The following is a 27,399-nucleotide window of genomic DNA, read 5'->3' as shown; positions in this document are numbered from 1 at the left end:
AACATACCAATGAGGACAACCCAAATGGTAAGAAGACAGGCCCAGAGCCATGAAAAATTCCTGGAGTTTCTTGCAAAGATCTGATTCCTGGTTTTAGAACAGCATGTTTATGCCTTCACTGCTTTGACCATCTCATTTGTAAGAGGAAAAGAGTTTGTTTGCATTTCCTCATGTATCATCTTCAATACTGGAAAGTTTGTGTCAAATGTTTTTGCTAATCTGTTATTTTGATGTTTTATTTGTTTAAATCAATGTGGAATGGGACTCGTTACATTAGGGTACAGACTATATGGTCACCAGGACTCACTTGATTAATAAACTCAATAAAAATATAAATTTTATAGAGGTCTGTAAATAATTATTGCACAGGCCATTGACATTCTTGCTTTGTTACTTATTCAAATAATAAACATACCGTAACATGTCTAACATCTAAATAGGGGGCTTTCCTGTAGAAAGTATCTCTCTCCCTTTAGCAGATTGTCCATGTGTTGTATTGCCTTATCTCTATAAATCTTAATCATTTGCAAAACTTTAAAAATATTTTTAATGTCTGATAGTTGTAAAAAATGATGTATAAATTAACAAGTAAAGCCTTAATAATTCTTCCATAACTGTCAGATGATTAGCTCCTGAATATTTAAAGTACAGCTTAATGACGACTGAGGTAACTAAAGTGGACACTTGTTGCCAGTTGGAATCTGAGTTGGATCCTCAAACTTTTTAAAAGTCTTTTTTACATACAAGGCTGTGTATATAGGGAAGTTTTGAAGTTTAATTATTTGGGAAGAATTGGAATATATTTATAAACTATATACAATAAAATAGGATATCCTTAAAGCAATAAAACTGATTAACCATTATAAATTAGATGATGGTAAGGCACCAGAAGGCTTGATCCTTTAAAATCTTTCTTAAATAGGCCCAAATGAACTAATATTGCTGAACAATTTTACGAACTGTTGAAAATGTCTTTATAAACTCTGTAACAATGAGACTTTTATGTACAAAATTAATGTTTCATTAATCGATACCAGTTTTATTATTATATATTTAATATTATAAACTAAAATTTATACATTCAATATTTTATTTTGAGAAAATGAAATACATAAGAATTTTACAAAATATTTTAAATGCACAAGAAAGCACATTAAAAATTTTCTAAAGTAAATTATAAATAAATTTTATTTAAATTTGAATAAAAATTCTAAATTGAATTTTTAATTAAAATTTTCTGAATATAATTATTTAAGACAATGTTAGAAGTTTGAACTAATATAGTTTAGAAAAATTATAAATTATTCAATCCGCATTATATTTTACTAATATACTAATCAAGTCTTAATAAAATGAAATATTTAGTTTCAATTCTATAATAATGAAACGTCTGAATTGTTTTTTTTTTTTTTATCAAAATAATTTTACAGTCAACAGACATCTATGCTATTCAAGAAATTACTTTTCACAATAAAGAAATATTAGTTTAAATAAATTATAATCATTAATAATAAAAAATAAAACTTACATTAAACTTGTTTTTAATATACAGTTTCTGTACATAATATCTATTTAGAGAAGAAAAAAATTATATATATAATATATGATGTATGTATATCACTATACAATATTTAGATTTTATCCCAGTAAATATGACTTTGTAAACACACTTAAGTACAATAATTTTTCCCATTAATTTGAGCAGTCAATCACTAAATAATGGAATGAAAATGAGATCCAATTCGCATTCTATTACTTTAATTGATGATGTTGAAGTTAAATTTGGTTATTTCTAAATTTGGTTCAAAACATATTTTAAATGTATGTTAAGAGGGTTTTATTCTGGGTGATTATGAACCAAATTATCTTCATTTGCTGTTGGGCTAGCATCATTTACTTCATTTGACTGATTTGAATTATCTTCTTGATTGGCACTTGTAGATTCTTGTTGTGGAGTAACTGATATTGTAGTATGACAAAGTGGACATTTGTCTTGTATATAAAGCCATTTACGCAGACAAGTCCTGTGAAAATAATGTTGACAAGGTGTGAGACATGCTACTTCCATGTTAGCAAAGCAAATGGCACATACATCATTATGTTCAGATAACTGAATCAATGTTGCTGCTGGTAATGATTCTGCTTTTTTCACAGCTTCACGCCTGAGAAGAAAACTTTTCCATCCTGTTTGCAATCTTTGCCAGACATTAAAATAGCAATGCACTAAAAGAATTGATGCATTTACCCAATTCCATTTTCCTGTTGATTCCCACAATCCCATACCAACAACAAAAACAGCAACAAGGAATTCAAAAATTTTTGTTACAGCTCGTGTATAATAAACTACATCATCTAAACTTTCCCATGCTTCATCTCTAGAAGAATCATATAAAAAGAGACAATGCACAACAAAGAGATCCAATACTTGAAAAGAAGCCAAAACACAGCTCGATAAGACAACCATCATCCAAAAATCTATTGGAAACATACTAGATAATATATATGTTAAGTAAAGAGGAAAAACAAATAGAATGCAACATAAACTAAATGCTCTAATGTGACGATTAATACTTTTGCTACGAGAAGCACTCAAAGATAATACAACTGGTTCAGTGATTTCTAGCATTGACTGTAATAAAGAAGACAGAACAATGAAAAGTATGATTGTCATTACAGCCATCCTAGCTGGCATTTTCATTTCTGTCAATCCTGTCTGGAGTGCAAGTAAGACAAACGTAAATCCTTCTGTCCAACCGCTATGCATTGGATTATCATGAAGAAATGCAGTACGACCTTGTAAATAAGCTTTTGTAGCACACAGTGCAAAATAAGACAGATATGAAACAGTGACTGAAGTAGCAACAAGAGTTACAGGACTAGCACAAATAGAACTTATAGTACTAAGCACAGTGATGTACCATTCGTCTCCCCAAATAGAAACTTTCTCACGCTGATAAAAATTCCCAACCAACCTGGCTACAAAATCAATTAACCAAAATACAGCAAAATGTGTTGGAACAAATAATTTATTCCATAAAACAGTCAACAAAGCCATCCATCCATAAATTTCAGCAATAAGCAATGCATCCATATATGCTAGCTTCACACAGTCTAAAATGACTGGTACGTGATGATAAATATATAGGAAGATACTGACTGCAATCGATGCACTGCTAAAATTGTGAAACAACTGAAGAGTTTCTATAGGAAAATCCAATAATCTAGCTATTACTGGAAGGGAACAACTGGAAAGAAGTAATAAAGGTGGTCTTCCAGCACTTTGTAACAAAGAAGACACAATTCCAGAAATAATGACGTGCGCAGTCAACATTGATAATTGTCTCTGTAAGAAATAGGTATCTTTATTTTTTGTTTCAGTGTATCCTTGTTCCATCTGAATATAATATCCAGAAAGTAAATGAGAACTAAAAAGAAGAGCACCACCAATGAAATGAGTGTAGAGTGCACGAACGTAAGGTAACGGTAGTAAAAGTAAAAGAAATCCATGGAATAACACTGTAAAGAAATAATAAAAATTTAATTAGATATTAAATAAATAATTATATATAAAGATTAACTTAATTCAGTATAATTTTGCAATAAACAAAAAATTTTTATTGTGAAGTAAACTTAATCTAAATAATAGATTAGATTAAAACTCTAAATCCTTAAATTTGTATAAAAATACCAATCTTTCAGGCCTACTTCTAGAAGTCAAAATTAATTTCTTTACTTAATAACTCTTGAAAAATTCTCACCTTTAGAGTCTAGGAAAGTCTAAAAGATTTTGTTTTTTAAATACAAACTTTAGGATGTACATTATAGTTTCCAAGTTATTAAATCCTTTTTTCATTTCTGAGTCAATAAATATTATAATTCTGTTTATTTAATCATGATACTGTACTCTAATATCAATATCATATCATATCATATATTAAATGAAAAGATTTTGGAATCTTTCAGTTTTATATTATCACAGATTAAGGTTTCTCAAACGGGATCCCGTTTTTTTTTTTTTTTAACCAGGGAAATATCCCAGGAAATCCTGCAAATTTCTTAAAAGTTCACTTTTTTCTTATTTTATGTTAAGGTTGTGGAAATTTTGCCAATATAAAGTATAATTAACTCAAACTGTCAGAACACATTTGTATTTATTAATTTAAACCTACGTATTAGTTTTTTTTTTTAAATTTTTGCTTGTTATGGCATGTCACAAATGATCAATAATCAATACATAGCTTATTTGTGGTGGGACTCTAAAAATTCTTTACTTGTCAGAACCTGTAATATCTGTAATAATTGTGCTTATGCTGTCTTAATTTTTAACCATGCCCAGTAGCTTCAATAACTGCATAACGCCAAGTTGTGCAAATTGGGCCAGGATACAAATGAGTATTAAGTCTGCAAGTATGAAGTTTTTCTTCATAAACCTGATTATTAAAGACAAACGAACTGCTGAATTATTGGGCTATAAGCTTGATGTTTCTGTTAAAGCAGCCAAGGTAGACAAATCAAGAATACTAGAGAGCAAAAGAAGTACCACAATCTCTAAAATGAACTAGAAATCTTCAACACTACGGGTGAAAAAAACACATCATCTGTCTTCTCTTAAATGCATTAAAGACGATTCTACCCACATGAATTGAATCAGAAAGGGCATTTTTGGTAGCAGGCTTTTCATTAGTTAAATAAGAACCAGATCGAGTGATTGGAGTATCGACCATCTTTGCTTTTTAAAATCTTATTATAAAAATTTACAATAATATTTTGTATTATGTTTCACTTAAAAACGAAAATTACCTTTTTAAGTAAGAAGTTTGATCTAAGTTCATTTTTTTTTTAAATTTTCAACTCAATTCAAAACATTTTTTTGTTATTGTTGTGGTCGTATGCAGTTTCCAGCAAACTTTAATAAATTTTTTCTATTTGTGAAAATTTCTACATAATTCAAAGGTAATTTTTAATATAATTCTTATACAGCATTATTAATATGATTTTGGAGGTTGCAGAACATATTAAATTGCTTTAAAAAATAAAAAAGAATTATAACATTTGATTTCAAGATATTTTGTATATTTTAAAAATAATTAATTCTATCCTGGGATTTCCTGGAATCCTGGGACAAGCAAAAGATTGGGAAATGAGAAACACTAGAAGAAATCATTTTAAAAAGCATACATTTTTAAAAGATAAATAAAATATATGAATGAGTTAATATTAAAAATATTTATGCTAATAATTAGACAAATGAATCTTATTATCAATTACCAAAGACAGAAATAAAAGGCAACTTTATGACAAAACTGTTTCAATTAACAACTTATGTGAAAATAATCAAGACTTCAAATTAATGATGCTGTAAACTAAAAAATTTTCTGTATTACATTAACAGTTTATTGATTTCTATATTTCAAATGTTCAAATATGATGTTCAAACTAAACACTCATAAGATGGAAGAGGCATTATCTTATAAAGGGTGAACATGCCAAAATCAGGACATCAAGGTCAATTCATATAGATTTAAATTCAACCATTAGAGCTAACAGTTTTTTTTTAACAAAAAGGTAGACTTTGTAGACATATGAAATGAAAAAAAAAATTATGGTAGTGTTTTGTTTAATTTGCTAATTGTCAAAATGACAGCATCAGAATTGGCACGTTGCAAACTGATTTTGCCCACACAGTGAAAATCCATGTCTTAGTGTAAGGAAACTTGCACAGAGTGTAAAACTTCCAAAATTTATATAGAAAACAACAATCAAATACTGGTTAATATTAATAATAAAAGTTCCCCTATGTCGCTAAACCAATAAACCAGCAAAAGACAACTTACTTTGAAAATTGAAGGTTTTCGTCCATTTTTAAAAGGACATCTTCAGGCAGGTGTTCTAAATTCTAATTGCACGTTTTTGAACAGATCTTAATTTCTACATTGCCGTTGATAGTTGATGGTCATTGATTGGTGGAATGGTTATATGTAGCATCTTGTGTGGAATATGTTTCTGTTGAATTGATATATATTTTCCATGGGTTTGGGATTGTGCTATCCTCTTTATACTTGATGACTTTTTTCTTGCAGCCACCTTGCAGGTTTCCATTAACTCCAGATATCTGATGTGTAATCTATCCATTATTCAATGTAAGATTTTGGCTAGATCAAAATGGACTTTCACATTTGTTTCCCTAGCACATGTTAATACGGCAGTCCTCAGATGTTTTTACAAGATGCTACATAAAAACCATTCCACAAATCAATGATTATTGACTATCCTACCATCATCAACAGCAATGTAGAGATTAAGATCTGTTCAAAAACATGCAATTTAAATTTAGAATACCTGCCTGAAGATGTCCTTTTAAAAATGGATAAAAATGTTCTCTTTACAAAATGAGTTGTTCTTTTATTGATTTAGTGACATAGCAGAACTTTTATTTTTCTGCTATGTCACAACTTTTATTACAAAATCTAGTTTTAAAAACTTCAGAGAACTTCTTACTACTGACAGGAAGCATGGTAGTGGTGGTAAGCAGGGAATTTCTAATCTTGATAAAGAATAAGTTTGATAGTTGTTCAAAGAAAATCCAAACCTTTCTTCAAAAGATGTGGCAAAAAAAGTGAAAATGTTGCAAAGTTACATTCAAAAAATAAAATTGCAAGCTGAAGTGAAGAGTTACAAAGTCTAAATAAGAATTCAAAACAAACTTTAGCAGTGAAATCTAGATTATGCAAGTTGTATGACAGTTTGTAGACCAAGTATTGGTGTATTGTGATAGATGATGAAATGTATTAAGTCTTGCTGAATAAGATTTCTACACTGTTTCTAGTCACCAAAATGCTCTGGAACATTGTAAGGTAAAGAAGAAGACTAAGTTCCTTAAGAAGTTCATAATGTGACAGGCCTTCTCTTGTTTGAAGAGCAAACTGTTCTCTACTGTGACAATAAATGTAAACATTTACATAAAAGAATGCCTTAAAATGTCTTCTGCCTTTTTTGAAGCTACACACTGATAAGCTACTATTCTATCCGGACCATGTAATTTGTCACTATTCTAATGCTGTGTTTCAAAAAAATGCAATCTGCCAAACACACATGAACTCTGACCAATCAAACAGTATTGACTAATCGTTAAAGGAATTTTGAAAAAACAGCAAACTTGTTCAAAATGGAGAAAATTTTCAACATAAATGGATTTGTACATCAATCAACAAGCTTGTGTATAAGCTTGTGACTAGCATTTGTTGCAAAATTTGGTGTAAGTTAAGGAGATTGTGAACTGTTTTGTAATTGCAATAGTAATATGCCATCTTAAAATAAAAAAGGTTAATTTTGTATCACCTGTCAGTCTTTTACTTGTGGGAAATTTTCACACAAGTAAAAGTTTAAAGTTATAATTATACAAGCCATAATACTTGTGCCAAAAACTCAGTTTTTGTTTGTTAGTACTTAAGCAATCAATAAAATAATAATAATAATTTCTGTCAAATTAGTTCTTAAATTGCAACAAATGTTAGATTTAACCAAGAGAAATTAAATTTTTTTTCAATAGACATTGATATAAATTTAGAAGAATAAATAATTTTATTTTTAGTAATTAAAATACATTTGATTTATTAAACAACAAAATAAGATATATTTTATCAAATATACCTTTAATCAACTGAAAATAATATTTTTGAGAGAAACAATGATGATAAAAAGAATGGGCAAAGATAGATAGCTTATATTTAGTTTATTATTTCTTAATAATAATTTGGAATGTATACAGGAAATCCTTATTAATTTGAACTTGGATAGTTCAAAATCCCACTAGTTCATAACTGTACTTTTGTCCTGGCTGGGGATGTAGAGATAGATTTACATGTTAAGGAATTCAGTTAGTTCAAAATATGGTTACATCATAATTCAAAGTGAAAATTTTGTGCGAACTAAAATATGCATATGTTAACTTGTTCATTTAGATCAAAGTGCCTCCATGCAATAAGAGAACAATAAACCAACAACAACTAATTTGGCAATATGACTGCTTTTACAGTAACACATTTTCAGAAGTAACCTTACATATGGACTACCCTTTTACTCTTATTTCTTAAAATATGGCTGGGTTTTGAAATTGCAATATTGGGCTACAAGCAGGACTGATTCTGATAGGTGTGCAGTGCATGCATGAAAGCAGGTGGCAAAATTCCCAGGGCAGCTAATAGTGTACATTAAAAAATAAAATTCAAATATTATTATTATTTTAATATAGTGGTTGGTGATGAAATAGGTTGATGTTTGCATGATGACAGATGATATAGCTGTGCAGTTTATGGATATAAATATGCTGAAGCATATATATTAAGTGTTTTGAAACAGAAATCTTAAAAGTGCAAGCAACAGGTGATGGAGGATTCATCCATTGAACCAGAGAAAAATTCATGAATGAGAATTCCAAAACCACCATGATTGTTCCTTGTTTTAAATCATTTTAAATCATGTAAAAAGTACTGTATAAAAACTTGGATTGTATAAACTTTTAGTTTGCTTTATTAAAGCTTCTTCTATGAGACTTATAGAATTGTGTCCATTCTCAAAATTCATTTGATAGATTTTGATTAAACTTTGTCATTTTCCATTAATTGAGACATGGAATCCAAAAATGCAATAAAAAATGGGAGTCCACGACTTCATTTTTGAGATAGAGGTTGTTTCACAAGCAAGTGCAACAAAGCAATATCGCACAAATCACGTGACTTTGTCACGTGATTTGTGCGATATTGCTTTGTTTCACAGTTGCTATCATGTCTTGTATGGGCTTTAGAATCGAGTTTATTCTCAAAATTTAATGGATTGATTTTGATAAAACTTTGCTATTTCCCATTAATTGAGATGAGAAATCCAGAAATGTAATGTGGGTCCATTTAAATGTAAAAAATCCAGCAACAAATTGCTTAACTTCCTCATCAACATTTAAAATTCTGGTGGCACTATATGTTACGATATTTCATTAAAACAAGCTTGGTCAAGCCGATAGCATGCTCCACTAAAGCAAATCAAATATTAATTTTGTTTAAAATAAATTTTATAAATTCTCGAAATCAAGTAGTTGTGCATATCTATGCACATGCACAATAAATGGATTAAATGGAACATAACACTTACGTAAAGAAAGTGAAGTCATTGTGCAAGTGCATGGACATCTGACAGACACACAATGTCTGACAGACAGACAATAATCCTAACATAAGCACTTCACTACTATAGTGGAGTGTGCTTAAAACTGTTTACACTTTTAACTATTTTATAAAATGGCAAAAACTTAATTTTGAAAGAGTAGGGATGGGTTATAAAAAATTGTAAATATAGTAGAGTGTCATTTTTCCGAATCAATTGCAAACTGGGGTTGTTCGGATAACCGATTATGTATGAAAAAATATATTAACCTATCCGATGTTGAAATTTTTCTCCGTTGTGTGTCACTTCGTGTTGAATTTTTCTCCGCTGAGTGTCGTTTTGTGTTGAATTTTCGTCAATTTTAAACCTAACGAAAATTTTTATAATAATAATCAATGCTATTGTATTGTTAAAAATTATTTCTTTATTTTGTACAAACAAAATAAATATATTGAAAAATATAAAAACAAAAAAATTATACTTTAGAAGTTAATCTAGTATCAAAAACGTTCGATTCAGCACGACACAGTCCAACTGGAAAGCTTTCGGTTAACTGGCTTTTGGATAAACGATGCTCTACCGTACTAATAATGAGTAAATCGTCATTAAGTCTGACCCTACTTCAGATATGACACACAGCCATCCTTTGTCTCCCCACCCTGTTGACCTTTAACTATCAAAATTTAATAGCATGAATCTTTCTAATACACAAACCTTCTTGCAAAATTTCAGAAATTTTTGAAAGCACAGAAGTTATTAAGCTTCAAAGAAGGTAAACAAAATTGTGTCACACACAAACACATTAACATCCATACATACAGAAAAAAACTTCAAAATGTTTTTACATTTCTTGACATTTCAAGGTCCCCTAATGTGAGGCCTGGAAATAGCCCCCCAAAAAGAGATAGGTATGAATTTGTTAAGTTAAACCCCAAGATAATAAATTATATAAGTGTCGAGTCGGCGACACCGGACTTTGACGTCGACGCTCATAAAAAGTAACGAGAAAAACAAAATTTTAGATAAAGAAAATTTAGAAAGGAAAATATTAAAAATTTAAGACGCAGTTTAGAAAGCAAAACGAAACTAGAAAAAATATCGAGATGAGCGTAGGTGTCATAGTCAACGATTAAACGCAAGCAGAGTCTAAAAGATGGTGTCGGGTAAACTTTCTCTAGCTGACCTTTCCCGCGACCTAACACGAAGCTCCATTTACACCTGGAGACAGGTGGGAGACCAATTAGAAAGCGCTGAAGAAAAATCTGCCCAATTAGCAACAGTTCGATCTTGAAAAACATATAAAACCTGGACTTCAAGGACAGAAAAAGAAGACTTCCTCTATAACATAACCTTTGGAATTGTCGCCCTCTTCGCTCCGTGCTTCTGCTCGCTGCTATCTTGTGTTACTTATCTGTGCCGAACTTTAATACGTCGCCACCCGGGGTCCGCCATCGCTGGACGAAAGAAAACATCTGAAGACATCTAACGGACTGGACGGTGCCTTTAAGGACCTTGTCAATTATATGTGTAAGCATTTTGATAAAAATAAACAGTTTCTTTGTGAAACACTTGTCTTTTCTGTCTCCTGAAAACCGCCACCCACATATGGATAGCCCTTAGCCATCCTGACGGTTGGGAATAAAATCCCCCCTATCTTGGAGAGCTTACACTAAGTTCAAAAATGTAAAAATCTTGGGGAGGTCAGTTTTTGACTGATTGGCCATACTTTCCCTCTCTTATCTATAACAAAGCCAGGAAAGTAAAAATAGGAGTCCATGACTTCGTTTTTGATATACAAAGATATTACAGTGACAATGTCTATGCCCTCTGATGTGATGAGTGCACCTAACAGGATTTAGGCCTAGGGGTCAAAAATAAAAAACAGTATTACATGTGCCTAACAGAAAATAGGTGCAAAAAATGAACAAAACACAAGAGCAATCTCCATCGATCATCTCTCCGTACCTGGCCAGTGCAAAGATCATGTCTTCTGTGGCCTGAAGGTATGAGGATAGCCTCTTTTGTAGCAGCAAGTGCAGAGTTCACTTGCATGCATCCAGCAGGTCTGTACAAGAATCGCCTCTTCTGTGCCTAACAGGTGCAGAGATTGCTTCTTTCCTTTCAGCTCAGCTTCAATTCTATCACAATATGACAAAGTCGCACAATGGCCTAATTTATGTTAATGTCTTATGATTAAGTTTAAGGTTACACTTACGTAACTCATTGTGAATGGTTGCATTAAATAACATAGATATGAAGATTTACGTTTATGCTTAATTTTCACTGTGAATGGGCTTTTATTCCCATACTGTTAACATGATACTCACAGCATTATTTTAATTGTTAATAGAACCAAAATAAAGAAAGGAATATGTGCAAATGTTATTAGTTTAAATAGAGTATTCATATTTAAATTAATTTTTATATACACATGTATATTTTGTACTTATATACTGAATAAGAAAAATTTCTTTAAATTAATTTCATTTTAATTTGCAAATTCTATTTTATGGCAGTACTAAAATAAAACTTTGAACAAAGGTATCTGTTCAACTGTCCAACCACTACTCTAATGCTGGGGCTGCATAGCCTAGAAGCTCAAGTCCTGCCAACTCATAACCAACAAAAGGTACTGTACCTGTTATTTATTGGGCAAGTTGATTTGAATAAAAATAAAATAAACATATATCAAATACTTTTTAGATATTTTACCCGTCAACTATGATACTGTTATGAAACATATCAGTAGGCTCTCATGGGTTGGATTAGGTTATGAGTTTACTTGCCATCAGAATTGATAGGGTGGACAAATATCTATAGTATGCAGGCAGCTGACAGTCCAAAATCAGCCCTGCATGCAAGTAATAGATTGAGATATTTTAGGGCTTTAGGCTACTACATTTGGATGACTTACTACTTTTTGGGCCATTTTAAAATAACTTGGGATACATTTTGAGGAATTCTGCTTTACTTTTTATAAAATCTATCTGGCAACCTGTGCTTCTCACTGGACATGTGCTGTTTATCTGCAGTTTATCTCTATTTTCATTATTCTTATTTTTATTACTATTAATTATTAATTAACAAAAATAGTGTTTTGTATAAGTAGCAATATTCCATTTGCATCAGTTACATGGCATTTGGCATATTATACAGAAATACATAAATCTCAGATAATTCAAAATTCAATAATTTGAAGCCACAAATATTTTGTCTCCCATATTTTGAACTAACAAGAATTTTGTGTATTTGTTTGATGACTATTAAAATGTTTTTTTGATTTGTAAAAGTATTACATTTCGTCTAAAAAACAAAGAATAATAATACCGATCTGATTTAAATTGTCAATGATTTTCCATCTCTTTAAATTATGTGTGTGTTAAAAGCAAACAGTTCTTATATTAAATTATTGTTGTTTGTAGATGTACCAAAAAGTACATGCATGGGCTTTATTAGACAAAGGACTACAACACACTTTTATATTAAATATCAGAAATATATAATATTAATTTAATGAATTTTGAATTTATAAGGGATTATAAGAAATCGGAAATATTTTAAATAGAGAAAAAAATCTCATTAATTCAAATATTAATTATATCAATCATCAAAAAATGATAAACTGTAAAACAGACTGAAATGCAGATTTTTCCTCGTCTTCTAAATTTTATATATTTCATATACATTTGATAATAAATATAAAAATTAATAAATTTAAAAATGACATTATAAAAAAGTTAAATTAGCAGTGTTATTTAAGATTTTATTAATCATTAAATCTACAATTACATCCTTTGTCAGAAAAGTTCCAGGACAATTTTTTTTACATAATCTGTACATGCAATAATAAAAAACAATAAATTGTTGTTAATGTCACCTAGTGTGTGTTCTTTCTTGACATTTTTTTGGAAATGTTTCTGTGCAAACTCACTAGGTGACAGGGCTGTGCTTAGCAACACTCTGTTTGCATTGTTATTGAAATAGTTGGAGTGACACAATGGATGCTGATTGTGAGCAAAGAGTGAACATTAAGTTCTGTGTTAAGCTCGGGAAAACGCCTATTGAAACTTGGAACATGATTAAGCAGGCATATGCAGGTGAGGCACTTTCAAGAAACCATGTTTTTGAGTGGCACAAAAGGTTTCATGAAGGCAGAGATTCAGTGCAAGACGATCCCAGAGCTGGTCGCCCATCTTCAGCACATAGCGATGCAAACGTGCAGCGTGTAATGCTGTTACTGAAGAAGACCGTTATATAATCGTGTGTATAATATCAGAAGAACTGAATTTGAATCATGATGTGTGTCATAAGATTTTTTGCGAAGATTTAGAGAAACGGAAACTTAATGCAAAAATCGTCCCTCACACACTGACAGCTAAACAGAAAGATCATAGACAAACAATTGCTGCTGAACTATTAGACAGAGCAAGATATAATCCCACATTTGTGTCAAAGATTATTACAAGGAATGAAAGTTAATGTTATCAGTATGACCCTCAAACAAAGCATCAAAGTACTGAATGGGGGGGTCATAGATCACCAACCATGAAGAAAGTCAAATGACAACCTTCATAAACAAAGACAATGTTGATTGCATTCTTTGATTGGTAAAGGATTGGTGCACCATGAGTATGTTCCAAACAGTAAACCAAACTCATTATATCGAGGTCCTGAAATGTTTGCGGCAAGCAATTTGGTGTCACCATCCTGATTTGTTGCATGTTTAGGAGTGGTTCTTACTGCATGACAATGCAAGATCCCATACTGCTTCAGTTCACGAGTATCTGGTCAAACATTCCATTACTGCCATACACATCCGCAATATTCGCCTGACCTCTCATCTTGTAATTTTTTCTTGTTTCCGTGAGTGAAAAAGCAACTGAAAAGGACATTTTGTCAAGATATCGCAGACAGCCAACAGGCTATGACAAATGAGCTAACAAGTATCACTTGAAGCTTTTTCTGCTTGCTTCCAAGACCTCAAGAAATGTTGGCAATTGTGTATAGATAGCTAAGGGGACTACTTTGACAGGAGCTAGGATCGATCATTACTTGGTAATTGCAATTTTCTATTTTTTACAATCTTTCTGACAAAGGGTGTACTGCTAGCAATTAAAATTTACAATACAAACTTTAAATATAAAAAAAAAAAAAAAATGGAATTTTGTTTTATATTATAATTATAATAGTAATTTTACTTCATATTCAGTATCTTATTTACCTAAATTTGTCATGATAGCATTCAATATTTCTGTTCCTTCCATGGACTGTGGTAGAGATTTGTTACGATCATATTGCCACCAGTAATCAATGATGAAAAGACCAGGAACTCTCATCACAACTCCAACAGCTGCTTCTATTTGTCCTCTTGTCAATGGAGGCCACATGATCAGCAAAATAAGACTAATTTTGCTTCTAAAACTTCAAACTGCAATTAAATAGTTATATTTTACATAATTAATCTTTATTCTCTGTACACAAAGCTAGAACTAATTCAAAATCGTAGGCACAAAAAACCTTTCACACACTATTTCTAGCAGTCCAGTTCCAACCGTCCTCAGTGCACCTGAAGAAGGCCTTTTAAAACGGCCGAAAACGTTTGTGCTCATTAATTTGTCTGCTAGAAATAGTGTGTGAAAGGTTTTTTGTGCCTACGATAATCTTTATTCATTTTAAAAATCATTAGAGTAATAGTTCTCATATTTTAACTGCTTTTTTATAATAATTATATTTAGTTCATCTATAGTTTAAAAAAAATCTTTTTATAAGATATTTAAATACTGAAATATAAGAAATAAAATGATAATCTTTCATTTCAGTTTTTTCTTTTTTCAAAAAAGTCTCTTGCAATCTGTAATAAGACTTATAATAATACTTTACGAAAAAAATTGACTTTTTCAGAAATATTTTAGCATATTTTATTATTTAAATTACAAAAACTACATAATGAATTTAAAAAAAATTAAGTTTAAACGTTTTTAAATACTTCAATTGTATTAATTGTAAAAATTTATAAAAAAGTTTTAATTTAAAAAATGTTACATAATTCTTTTAAAAAATCATTTAAAAACCATTACATAAGAAATGAATAATTTGCATGTGACTAAAGATAGTTTTATAATAAACCTAAAACATTTCTAAAGTACATTTAAATTTTGTTAACTTAACTAAGATGCTACATAGTATTTTCATTGTTGCGATCATATAAATAAAAAGTTTAACATTTAAAGTGTAATAAATTCAAAAAATACAATGTAAAATGAAAATTTAATAATAATAATAATAATTTTCTTTATAAAATATTTGATATTTCCTGTCTTTCAGAAATTTCCAACAACATACAATTTAATATTTATTTTTCCTCCTGTTATTTTATAGAAGTAATAATAATAATAATCATAATAAAACCAAGGTAATTCTGAACTTGTAATGAAAAAATGAATTTATGAGATAATAAAAATTTTCAAATTTGCTCATATCCTAATTTTTAATTATTATAAAAATAAATTTAAATTGAATTCTCAATAATGTTATTTGTGTTAAAAATTCAAATTTTATATTTAAAACTTTTTTTTAATGCTAAAAGTTTTTGAAACAAATATTCTACAAGTAAATTGCATACTCTAATACAAATTCAATATTTAAAAATGATTATTCTCATTTTCTTTGCAGTGATATTTTATTATATTGATCTTTAAAATTAAATGTCAAAATAATAAGATTTGTATATATTCATATCCAAAATTACAACACATACAAATATACATGACAAAAATGCAGAAATGTTATGATTGGACCAACCTTTCTGGGTTACTTTTATGTTCCTGAGTTACTGTTACTGTTTATATCTTTTTCTGAGGTCCAACCAGTTAGATACAAGATACAGTGGATGATTGGTTAATGAACATAATCCGTTCCAAGACTTTGTTCGCTATCTGAATTGTTCATTAACCGATTATCGATTTACCATAGGTTTTTATGGGAATTCAATTAATTCGTTCTGGAGACCCCAAAAAATAAAAAATATATACTTTCTTACTATGTTTATTTGTGTGTGATAATAAAAATACATATATACACAGTCTTGCATTTTTATTAGTCACGTTTTTTCCATTTGTGTGGGTTAAAGAATCTGTCTAATGTCGATTGCTTTTCTCTCTTCTTCAGGATTTTTCAGAAATAATTAATAGCATTGTAATTGTTGAGATCTCTAAGCCTATTAACCTCAACCTGGTTTGGATGCCATTCTAAGACCATTGTTCTGACATCCTCCCACTTCTTCAAAAGATCTTTAATAGCAGATGTTGACATTAATCTTTTTCAGAAGAAAACATCTCACTGAGTTTCTTGGTGTTCTTCATTCAAGTGTTCTTGTGTTCTTCTGTCATCAGATCAGTTTCATGTTCCATTATGTTCTTTATTTCTCAGATGTGATATTTTTTACTTGTTTAGCTGCTTGAGTCTTCTTGATTATACTGTATCTTTCTTAGATAAGATTGAACTGTGGCCTACTGTGAACCTGATCAAGCCATACTGCCTAGCAACATCAGACATCTTCTGCCCACTCTCTACCTTCATTATTATATTCTCATCTTTTGAAAATAAAAATCAATGCAAAACTTAACGAGTGCCGCCCGACAGTCTTGTGAATATTATAAAAAAATTGTTTCTGTCAGAGAAATAAAAAGGCTGAAATTACAAGGGAGAGTTTCAAAGTTCAGAGGAATACTATCCGATCAGTATATACCAGGTTGAGCATCAATGTCGATGTCTCCCGCATTCTGAAAAGTTTCGAATTGTTGCCTGAAGACAAAGGAAGAACAATTGGCATTCATTATTTTATGTCACTTCCTCTTGTGTTTGTTCTGTGAGATGTTTGTTGTCCGAACATAAAAATCTTTCACGAAAGTGTTCGTTATCCAATTTGTTCGTTAACCGATCACCTACTGTAAATAGATTAAAAATGATAGAATTACAATAATTGGCAAACTTGTAAATTGCTCTTCTCTGAATATTCTGATAAAGACTTGTAAGGAGAAGGAAGAGATGAATAATATTATTGTTGTCAGAGTTTTCTACGTTACAATATATTACAATAAATATATTTTTCTCTTCCCTCAGTATAACAAGTCCTAATTCACACAAATGTCCAAAGTGGACAAAAGTAAAATATTTGTATTTATTTGTTTTCCTAGTTTATTTACTTCACAATTAATTTGTTAAACAACATGTATAATCTCTGTTACTGTTTATATTGTAAATAAAAAAATATCTATAAAAACCAATAATGAAGACATCTGCATTTTGGCAACAAATAGAATGTACCATTTAAGTATGTATAAATTGAACTTTTAAATTATTTTAATCATTGATCATTGTTTTGTAATGTAATACTGCTTGTATTTTAGAATCCTATAAACCTACCAAATTGTAACAAGCACAGCTGAGGAGGGACAGATACTGTTCAAAATGCATATTGTAGTTATTATAAAACTGTGTTTGCAAGTTACTGTTTGATTACTCTGACAAACATCAATAGTGTGTGATAAGTCCTCCATAGAGCCAAACCTTAGTGCTCATATATCCAAAAATTCTTAAGGAGTTTGAAAACATAACTATAATTTTTACATTACTATATTCAACTCTAGGGATTCTATTAGAAATGCCTGTTTCTATCACAGAATGTAAAGCTAATCCAATTATTTCGGATTATTTAAAAAAATATTAATTGTCACACTATCTATCAATACATGATTAAAGACAATTTACATTATTATGTTAATATCTTTCTTTGTGTGCAAGCTTTTAAGATCAACTACTTTATAAAGAACACCTATAAAGAAAGAATGAATTGCTGCTGACAAAATATAGTAAGTATACTCACAATAAAGCATGATTAATATATTTACATTAACTTAGTCAAATTTGTTAGTTTAGCTACTTCTGATCATGCAGTATTTTTTAAATAAAGCAACATAAAATAAAATAGCATTTTGAAACCATATGGAATATTATGCCAATTTAATCTGTAAAAAACAAATATCATTTGCAATATTCTGAACTTTGTTCAACTAAATTTTTAATAATTTCATTTATGTACGAACTAATTCTATATGTTGTTAACTTAAAGTAGATACTTGCTAAATTATAAATTACAGTAATTATGATCACTTTACACCAGGGGTCATCAAACTTTTTTGATCGTCGACCCCCTACGACATTTTGAAATCTCACATCGACCCCAACCAAAAAGTTTGTGTTATAAGCAAAAAAAAAAAGGCTCTTACTATTTTAATATATATTTTTTAATTTTACATTTATTGTCTGTATGTTAATAATAATTCTTGTAACTGACAATCAATGAGACAGATTAGCTTGATGATCCTTAGCAATATTTGGTTCAAAATTTGTAAGTTTTAGTCTTTTCATTGACCCCCAAATAATATTGTATCGACCCCTGGGGGTCGATATCGACCACTTTGGCAACCCCTGCTTTACACTATATTTGATTTTATAAAGGTTTATATAGCTATTTATACAAGAAAAAAGTGTTATTAGACAGTCTTATTAGAAAATAAGTGAATTTAGGATTTCACAAATCATGAATTTTCATTCTCATGAATTTTATATGACTAAATTATGATTGTAACCACTAAAATAATGACTAAGCCCTACAAGAAGATTACAGCACTAATAAACATTTTGGTCCATAGTTTATTCTTATAACTATGGACCAAAATCTTACCAATAACTGTTCTTACTTTTATCAATATTTCTTAGTACTGTTTTGTACAAATTAAAAAATTATCATATTTCTAATACTCATGGTCTAATAGAAAGTACAGTATCCAAATATCACTTCCAATGTTTTTGTACTCTGATAAAATTTATATATTGGGTATTAATCTTATGAAAATAGAACTTTTCCCATTTTCTCATCATTTATGAAGTGATGGAAAATAAAAAAAAATCAGTGATATACCATTGAAAAAAATAATACCATGTTTGATTTGTTAGCCAAATGAAACAAATGTTATAAACATTTATAAACATTCTCTATAATTACCTCACATATCTCTGGCACCATTTGATTACCAATGCTTACATATGATTAAAATGCTTACATCAGGAAGCTAAATCTTTAATTGAATAATAATAAACGTTTTTGCTTTGATTCAGATCAATCTCAGCTTACAATTCATATAGAACAAATATAAATATCATTGTTCTTTAAAATTAAATTTGAATGGTTTACATTTTTTAGCAAATCAAACATTTTTTAAAAAAAGATTGGATTATGTTAATCTCTGTCCTTCCATTACAACAGAGGCAACCATAGCATTAACAGTAAGACTAATTTGGAGCAAAAAGAATTTAAGTATTGATAAATAAAATTGGTAACAGATTTTTTTGGACATTATAATATCCAACTAATTTCACATGGAATGAAAACTTTTATAAACAGGAAGTGGGAGTGCCAATGGGCTCACCAGCATCAGATGACTTAGTGGAAATAATGGAAGACCGGATAGATATACCAGTAGTAAAGAAATAAAGAATATCAAATCAATTTGCAGGTATATAGATGATTTACTCATCATCTGGAAGGACAACAGCTCAACAAAGTTAACAATAATAAGGTGGGCATTAATCTCAAAATGGATCAGAAGAGCATGTTGAAAGTGAACTTTTTAGTCATTTTTTGCAGCAAATACATTACATTATGCAAAAGTGTACAGAAAGCTAGGTATCATCAATTATTCACTGGTATTCCAATGATTCAACAGCTCATATATTTTGAGCCCTAATAAAAAGAGCAAACACTCAGCTATCCTTGGCACAGAACACAAGAAATCAGTTTAATTTTTCATTATCCATTCTGCCCATATATATGATGTCCCACAGAATTTTGTATAAGTTAAAGCCTGCCTAAATCAAGCAGGTAAACATAAGGAACAATCTAATAGTGAAATAGATCAGACAGCAGAAATTACAAATAAATCATAGCAGGTTTAGCATTAAAATACAATCCAAGTTGTGATAGGAGGTTACCCTCTATCATACAGATGATTAGGTCTGACAAAGAACCAGTACAGGAAGTTAAAAAACTAGGAATTTACACAATGAAATTAAACAAAGAAAATGATAAATTTTTCTATGTGGGATCCATTTATAGATCTGTGAATCTGAGTCAACGAACATTTTGATTCAATAAGCTGCTTTCCCAGTAATAACATCGTATAAATGCAATGGGTGCTATAGAAAAGTCACAGTAAGTTGCAATGAGCCAGTAGTATCCAAAAGTTGATATGATAAATACTATCAGAATAGCCAAACAATGATTCACCATGTATTAGGAAAATATCTGGATGTCATTAAAACACATGATTTGGTAAATCTTGGCAACAGATGGACTGGAGTGCTTCATTCAAGAAATTGGTATGATATGGTTAAGTACTGAATTGATAAAGTAATAGCTTGGAATAATGAAAGAATGTTTTACATTTAAAAATGAATTATTGTGTTTTATTAAAAAATTTTTTGTTTTTAGTAAATGGGATTGATTTTTTTAAAGATATCAGATTCAAATGATTATGTTTGACTTTTAAATAATGTTTAACTCACTAAAAAATTGTAAACCATTTAGGTTAATTTTAAAGAACAATGATATTTCTTTTCAATGAATTGTAAGCAGAGATTGTCCTGGATTATGATGAAAATGTTTCTAATTATTCAATTGAAGATTTGGCTTCCTGAAGTAAATATTGGTAAAGTTAGCATTGGTAATTCTCTTACATGACGACAGTTATTAAAAAATATGATATAAAAAAATTTGCCAAGTATTTAATTTAAAATTGCTTTCAAATCTTTATAATTATATTATTAATTAGTATATTAGTAATATAATTAAGTCAGAATACATTTATTTTTACAATCTGCTTTACACACACAATATGTTTTGACAACTGTTCCTGATGGAAAAAAGTTGAAGTAACCAATGGTTTAATAAAATAATTCTTTATAACTTCACAAAATTTTTTCATCTTGCTGCTATTTTTTCCAACTTTTTCTTGAAATTCCAATTTCTAACTTCAATTAATTAATGCTCTTGAACATGCTATAATGTCTAAGTAATTAGAAAGCCAAAAATATCAGCAATATAAACCAACGTCCTGCATGTCACAAGATTCTTTTCCTATAGACTTTTATAATTTATTATTATACAAAGAAAAATCACATATACAGAAATTTATTTTATGAGAACAAATTTTAACATCTCATAACAATAATGAGCTTCAATGAAATGCTACCAATTCTTGTTTATTTGATGTTAGAAATAATTTACTTTTCATCTTATCACTAAAACACAATTAAATACTGTATATAATTTTTTAAGACAAATAGTCAAGATATATATTGTCTTTAATTATCTTCTATAGTTTAAAGTTTGGTTTCTAACAATATACAATGTAATAACTAATTTTTTTTTCTCTTTCACCTTCTTTGGTGAAAGAGAAAGAACATCAAACTTACAACTTACTAATAATAGTTGGCATATCTCAACAAATTTTCTCTTTAATAAATGCTATGTTAAACTGTGTTACATCATTATAAAGTACATATTTACATGAATGCATACAGAAACAGATGTCAACTTTCTACAAATTCTAACGACAAAATTCTTTGTGTCAAGTATTAATCTGAACATCAGAATAATTCATTGCTACACTGTTTGTCTAATCAATCTGCAATATTAATTCTAGTATATTGTTGTGAATATTCCATAAAAATACTTTTTTATATCCTCTCTTTCTTTGTTATAACCAATATTTTGTATAAAATGTGAAACAGCTGTATAAGTGATGAGTTTTCTGAACAGCAATTGATTACTCAAAATAACCTAACTGCTACTTGGACTCTGTGAAGTGCACAGGCAAATAGCAGTTGCGAAGTTTAGAGTGAACACTCTTAAAGAGAATGCTGGTGTTATAACAAGACTGAAAATAACTTTTATAAATTCTCCAGAAAGGGACTGTAGAGTTTACTTATAAAAAAAAATTAAACTTTTTGATGACATTTCTTAGATATATTAAAAAATCATTTTTCTCAAAATCCAAGCTGATATAATTTTATCTTTACATCTGATTTCATTTTGTATAGACTATATGGAAGACTAAAGTTGTATTCTTTTGATCTATGCTAGATTAATGTCAAAATAAATTCTCCAGTTGTAGACATTAAATGATAATGTTTTTGGTCTAATTCTTCACATAATTTCAATATAATTAAAATCAAATCAATGTGATAAACATACAAATCTGAAACAATTCAAGAAAACTGGAAGATAAATTAAAAATTTTTCCAAACTTTCTTAAAATGATTTTAAAATTAAGATGATTTCCAGATATTTTATTCATTGGATAAAATTGTAACTGAAAATTTAGCATATAAGATTATGGAATGGAATCATTAAATGCCACATTAATTAAATAATTACCTAAGCTTATAGTCAGCTTATAATGCTTTACAAAATAAGTATTTAACTTAAAACAAGTATAAAAAACTGACTTTACTTAAAATATTGCTTTTGGACAAGAACTAAAATAAAATTTTTTGTGTAATTTTTTTAAATCAAAAATTAACTGGTAATTATTAACAAAAAGTATCAAATTGGAATTATTAAAATAAATACAAAAATAAAAAATTATGAGTGAACTTGATAAAATTATAGAAAAATATTTTACAAATATATCTGCAAAGCATTTTTCAAAAATTAATAACATGAGAACAGATAATTCAAAAAGGATGGTAAGCTTAAGTTTGCTACATACGAAGGCTATTTTTTAAATAAGGTCCGTTTTTTAATAAGAAGAAAAATACTGTAAATATCATTAAAATATATTTTTTCCATATACTACATACTTTTATCTACTTTTCTACATAATTTCCATTTTGTTTAAACATTTGTCATACCGCTCAACAATTTTTTGAATTCCGACTTCAAAGAAATCTGCCGCCTGTGAAGAAGCCCAATCCACGACTGCAGTTTTCACTTCTTCTTCGTCGTTGAACTGTTGACCACCAAGGAACTCCTTTAAGTATCGAAACAAGTGAAAATCACTAAGTGCAAGGTCTGGACTGTGTGGATAATCGCATCGAGTCAAAACGATAAAGCACTGTCCAATCTTTCTGTTTTGTGATCGTCAGAAAGCAGTCTTGGAACCCACCGAAAACACAATTTTCGATAATTCAGTTTCTCCGAAAACAATGGTATACAAAACTGATGTTGAAATCTGTGGAAATTCAATTGATAATCGTGAAATCGTGAATCGTCGGTCTTCTCGAATTTTGTTATCCACATCACGAACCAAATCTTCAGAAATCAGAAAAGGTCGGCCAGGGCGTGGCTCATCATGCACATTAACTCGCCCATCCTTGAACATTCTTACCCATTTTCGAACTTTACTGTCACTCATAGCATTATCACCGTAAACTTCACAAATCTGACGGTGAATTTCCGCTGCTGCCAAATTTCTTGCACTCAAGAATCGAATAAGAGATCGTATCTCACAGTCGGCGGGAGACTCAATTTTCTTAAACATTTTAAACTTTTACAGCTCAGCATACAGACAGACTATATGGCTACAAATGGCGTCAAAACATGCGTCAAGCTTGCTCGGTGCAGAAGCGCATGCATACTGCCGTGATTGTGCATTATTCTCACTCTCATTCACAAACGGACCTTATTTAAAAAATAGCCCTCGTAGCTTGAAACTACGTATTAATAAAAAATTTTATTCTCCTTTTATGAAGAAAAAAAACTTATTCTGTATCATGTTAAGAATATTTTTATAAACAGTATAAGAATATTTGTCAAGAACATTTAACTACTCCAATTAGAATAAATATATCAAAATGGTCTACTTTATTAGAGAATATAACATACCATTTTCTATCTCATATCTATTTTAAGATGTTTGTCAACAAGTCAGATTTGTTTTATTACTTTATAATTGTCATTAGTGATATCAAACATAATTTGTTTTTGAAGTTCATTGAAAAATATTTCCTTGATTCTAAGATACATTTTTTTTTTTAATTAATTTTTACTTGTAAAATTAAAAATACAGGTGTGCCCTATAATTAATGGTGTCTTATATTTGCAGTTCAAAACAACAATCAGTAATCATCACTAGTACAGCACACAGTACATTATATATCAATAATAGATGTTTTTAGTTATTATTCAACTCTCATCAGTTCAAATGAGCTTTACTATTAAAAGTATTTATTTTAAACTTTTTCCCATTTAAAATACTTGTTTGAAGACATTGTGAGGCAACACTAAAAAAAAAGCTATTATATATGCAGAAGAGCATGGAAATAGAGCTATCTAGCATTACCCACTTCATAGCATTTGTATTGTTTTTCTAATTTGTTACTTAAAAAAACTTAATAAAATTGATTATTTAAAATTTTTTCCGTCAATAAGAATTGCAAATTCACAATATATCTTAGAATTGAAGAAATATGGTAATAATAATTCATAATTTTCTCATGTAATTTTCCAAAATAAATAGCAGAAATCAATCAGATACAATAATTCACTTTTATCACTTTTCTTATTTAAATATACAGGATTTTGTATTAGTATCTTATTTAGTATGTAACTAAAAAATTAAATATCAAAATCATATTGATATAAAAACAAAATTTCATTCTAAAAATTATAAGTACATTAGTACTGAATTTTAAGATAATATGTTTATCTAAGTTCAATAAGTTGTCAATGATGTTAACCTGTCTTTTATAGACAAACTTATTACAAAAATGTTGATATAATAAACTTTTATTGATAAAATTGTTTGATAAATATTTCAATGTTTTCTTTATGGGTAATGTTAAAAGAACAGTTGCTATGACACAAGTTTATACAATAAAAAATATTTTCATGTTGTCATTGAAAATCATCTGAACATGATATTCTTGACAAACATATCAAAATAGATAACATACCTCAGACTTAGATTAATCGTTTTATGTCCAAACTGTTTTTATAAATGCATACAGCTTTTATTGCAATAAAAAAATTAATATTTAAATTAATAATACATAAAATGCTAATAAATTATGTATTTCTTTATTGAAAAAATATTTATAATTTTCATAAACAGTTATATTTATCATCCCTATGCAAAAGTTTATAAAATATCAAATTAATGATGAGAAATTTTATATATATATATTTATCATTTGAATGTAATTGCACCAATCTTAAATAATCTGCACAGTTGCTAGACCTTAAATAAAATTTTACAAAACAATCTGCTGGAGTATCTATTGGGCTTTGAATACGAGATGTATAAAAATAAAGAGTAACAATTTCAACTTTATTATAGTATTAAATGAAAAAAGTTTTTTAATACATATAATATATTTTTGGGAAAGTTTTAAATGTTAACATATCATTAATTATGAAAACTTCTAAAATACAATTTTAAAGAAAATTTCGGAACATGAACATCAATAACAAGAAACTAATTTTAAATCATCTAAAGCAACAAAATTAAAGACTTAAAATTGCTTACCATAATCAGTATCCATTTTTTAAGGTAATTCTCATGAAAAAGCAATTGCTATTTATGCATGCGAAATATCATATTTGCAATACAGCGCAATGGCTCAGGAGCTCAAGCTCAGAAGTTATTGATGAAAAATCGTAAATGAAATTATATATAAATGGAGCAAAATACTCTTAACTTATGAAACAAATAAATGATCAAAGTTTGAGTTTGATACAGAAATATTCAAATAATAATTTTGAAGAGATAACAAGTGATAAGGAATAATATAAATAAACTACTACTAGCCCGTTATAGATAACGATCAACCAATGCCGAATTATCGGGCTAGCAAATGGCTAAAGAAATATTAATAATTTAAGATAATTTGGTACTAGAGTACCAAATTATCTTAAATTATTAATATTTCTTTAGCCATTTAGCCATGGAATATTTCTATTCCGTGATAAGGAATAATACGGATTAATAACATTTCTGATAAAACTCCAGTAAGACAAATCCCACTAACTATATTACAGTGTAATATAGTTAGTGGGATTTGTCGTTCTTTGACAAGGATATTCATAGAAAGAAGCCGGAAAGGACAATTACATCTCTTGAGATTTGCTTTATCCATTTGTTCTTCTTTGTCTTTTTTAAAAATAATTTTACAAAGTGATGTTATTTTTGTATGAGTGAATTTATTTTAATAATTGCTACACGAATTAGTCTGTGTGACGAGATGATCCCTATAGTTATCCTTAAAGCTATTTGAAAGAGTTATGCTATATATTTGGAAGGGACCACGTGTTTTGGATATTGGTAGTTGAATTTTTTTTGCTTATTTTTATACATGATCATCATTATTCTATTTCCATATAGACAGATGAAAATAGTGTAAATAAAAACAAACCTGATTTTAGTGAATAAATTGATTGATTATTGGTCTAAATTGTATGTTTTGGTCCCAACAGAAAATCCTGTGGCACAATTGGTTACTAAAATCACTTAAATCGTGATAATCTATAGAACATTCTAAATTATTTGACAACTATATCTTTCTTTTGTTTATCAAAATTTAAATCTAATAAAAGAATTAAATGTAAGCCTGAGGTTTGAGCCTGGTTATATTTTAACAAACAGAAAAGTTTTAATCATTAAATAATTTAGAATATAAGAAACAAGCATCCAACTGATAAGAAATTAGAAAGCATGTTTGTACGCAAAAGAATTTGAAAAAAAAAAAAAAAATCAAATAGAAAAATATATTTGTAAAGCTATTAGTATAGAAGATTATTCTTCTGAAAAATATCTGATTTTAGTTCATTAAACAAATGTCAAATATTTATATTCTACAATCCTAGAAATATACTGATTAATTTTTAATTCATCAAATGCCATCATGCTGTACTAAAAACATTGTTGACTCCTTTTCTCATGATTCAAGAATAGAAAAATACTATACTTATTTGTAATGTTCCATTATATATAAAATTTTCATAAATCTTGAAATTTTCCTACTTTTTATTTTCTATCATCTAAATGTTTCAATAAATGTAAGAAAATCAATATTAATAACATTTTCTGTAATAATTATAGAAATGTAAGATCAATATGATACTTAATACCAATCTTCTCTTTGCATTTTCTTTTTATCTAATTTCATTGAAATTATGAAATT

General features: G+C 28.9%; 1 protein-coding gene across 3 annotated transcripts in view; it reads right to left on the bottom strand.

Moving 5' to 3' along the window:
- Window positions 1-1,241: 1,241 nt before the first annotated feature.
- Window positions 1,242-27,399, bottom strand: part of LOC136982304 (RING finger protein 145-like) — a 28,039-nt gene continuing 1,881 nt past the window's right edge. For all 3 annotated transcript variants that reach the window (XM_067278796.1, XM_067278784.1, XM_067278792.1), the window contains exons 2-3: window positions 14,378-14,584; window positions 1,242-3,516 (exon numbers count right to left, since the gene is read on the bottom strand). In XM_067278796.1, coding sequence (XP_067134897.1) covers window positions 1,838-3,516; window positions 14,378-14,543 — 1,845 coding nt within the window. In that variant the 5' untranslated portion in view covers window positions 14,544-14,584 and the 3' untranslated portion in view covers window positions 1,242-1,837. The remainder of the gene's footprint in view (window positions 3,517-14,377; window positions 14,585-27,399) is intronic.

This window comes from Centruroides vittatus, unplaced genomic scaffold (assembly GCF_030686945.1).
Source record: "Centruroides vittatus isolate TY-2023 unplaced genomic scaffold, ASM3068694v2 contig_1168, whole genome shotgun sequence".
Taxonomy (NCBI): domain Eukaryota; kingdom Metazoa; phylum Arthropoda; class Arachnida; order Scorpiones; family Buthidae; genus Centruroides; species Centruroides vittatus.
Note: the sequence above shows the minus strand (reverse complement) of the source record. Positions and strands in the feature narration are given on the sequence as shown.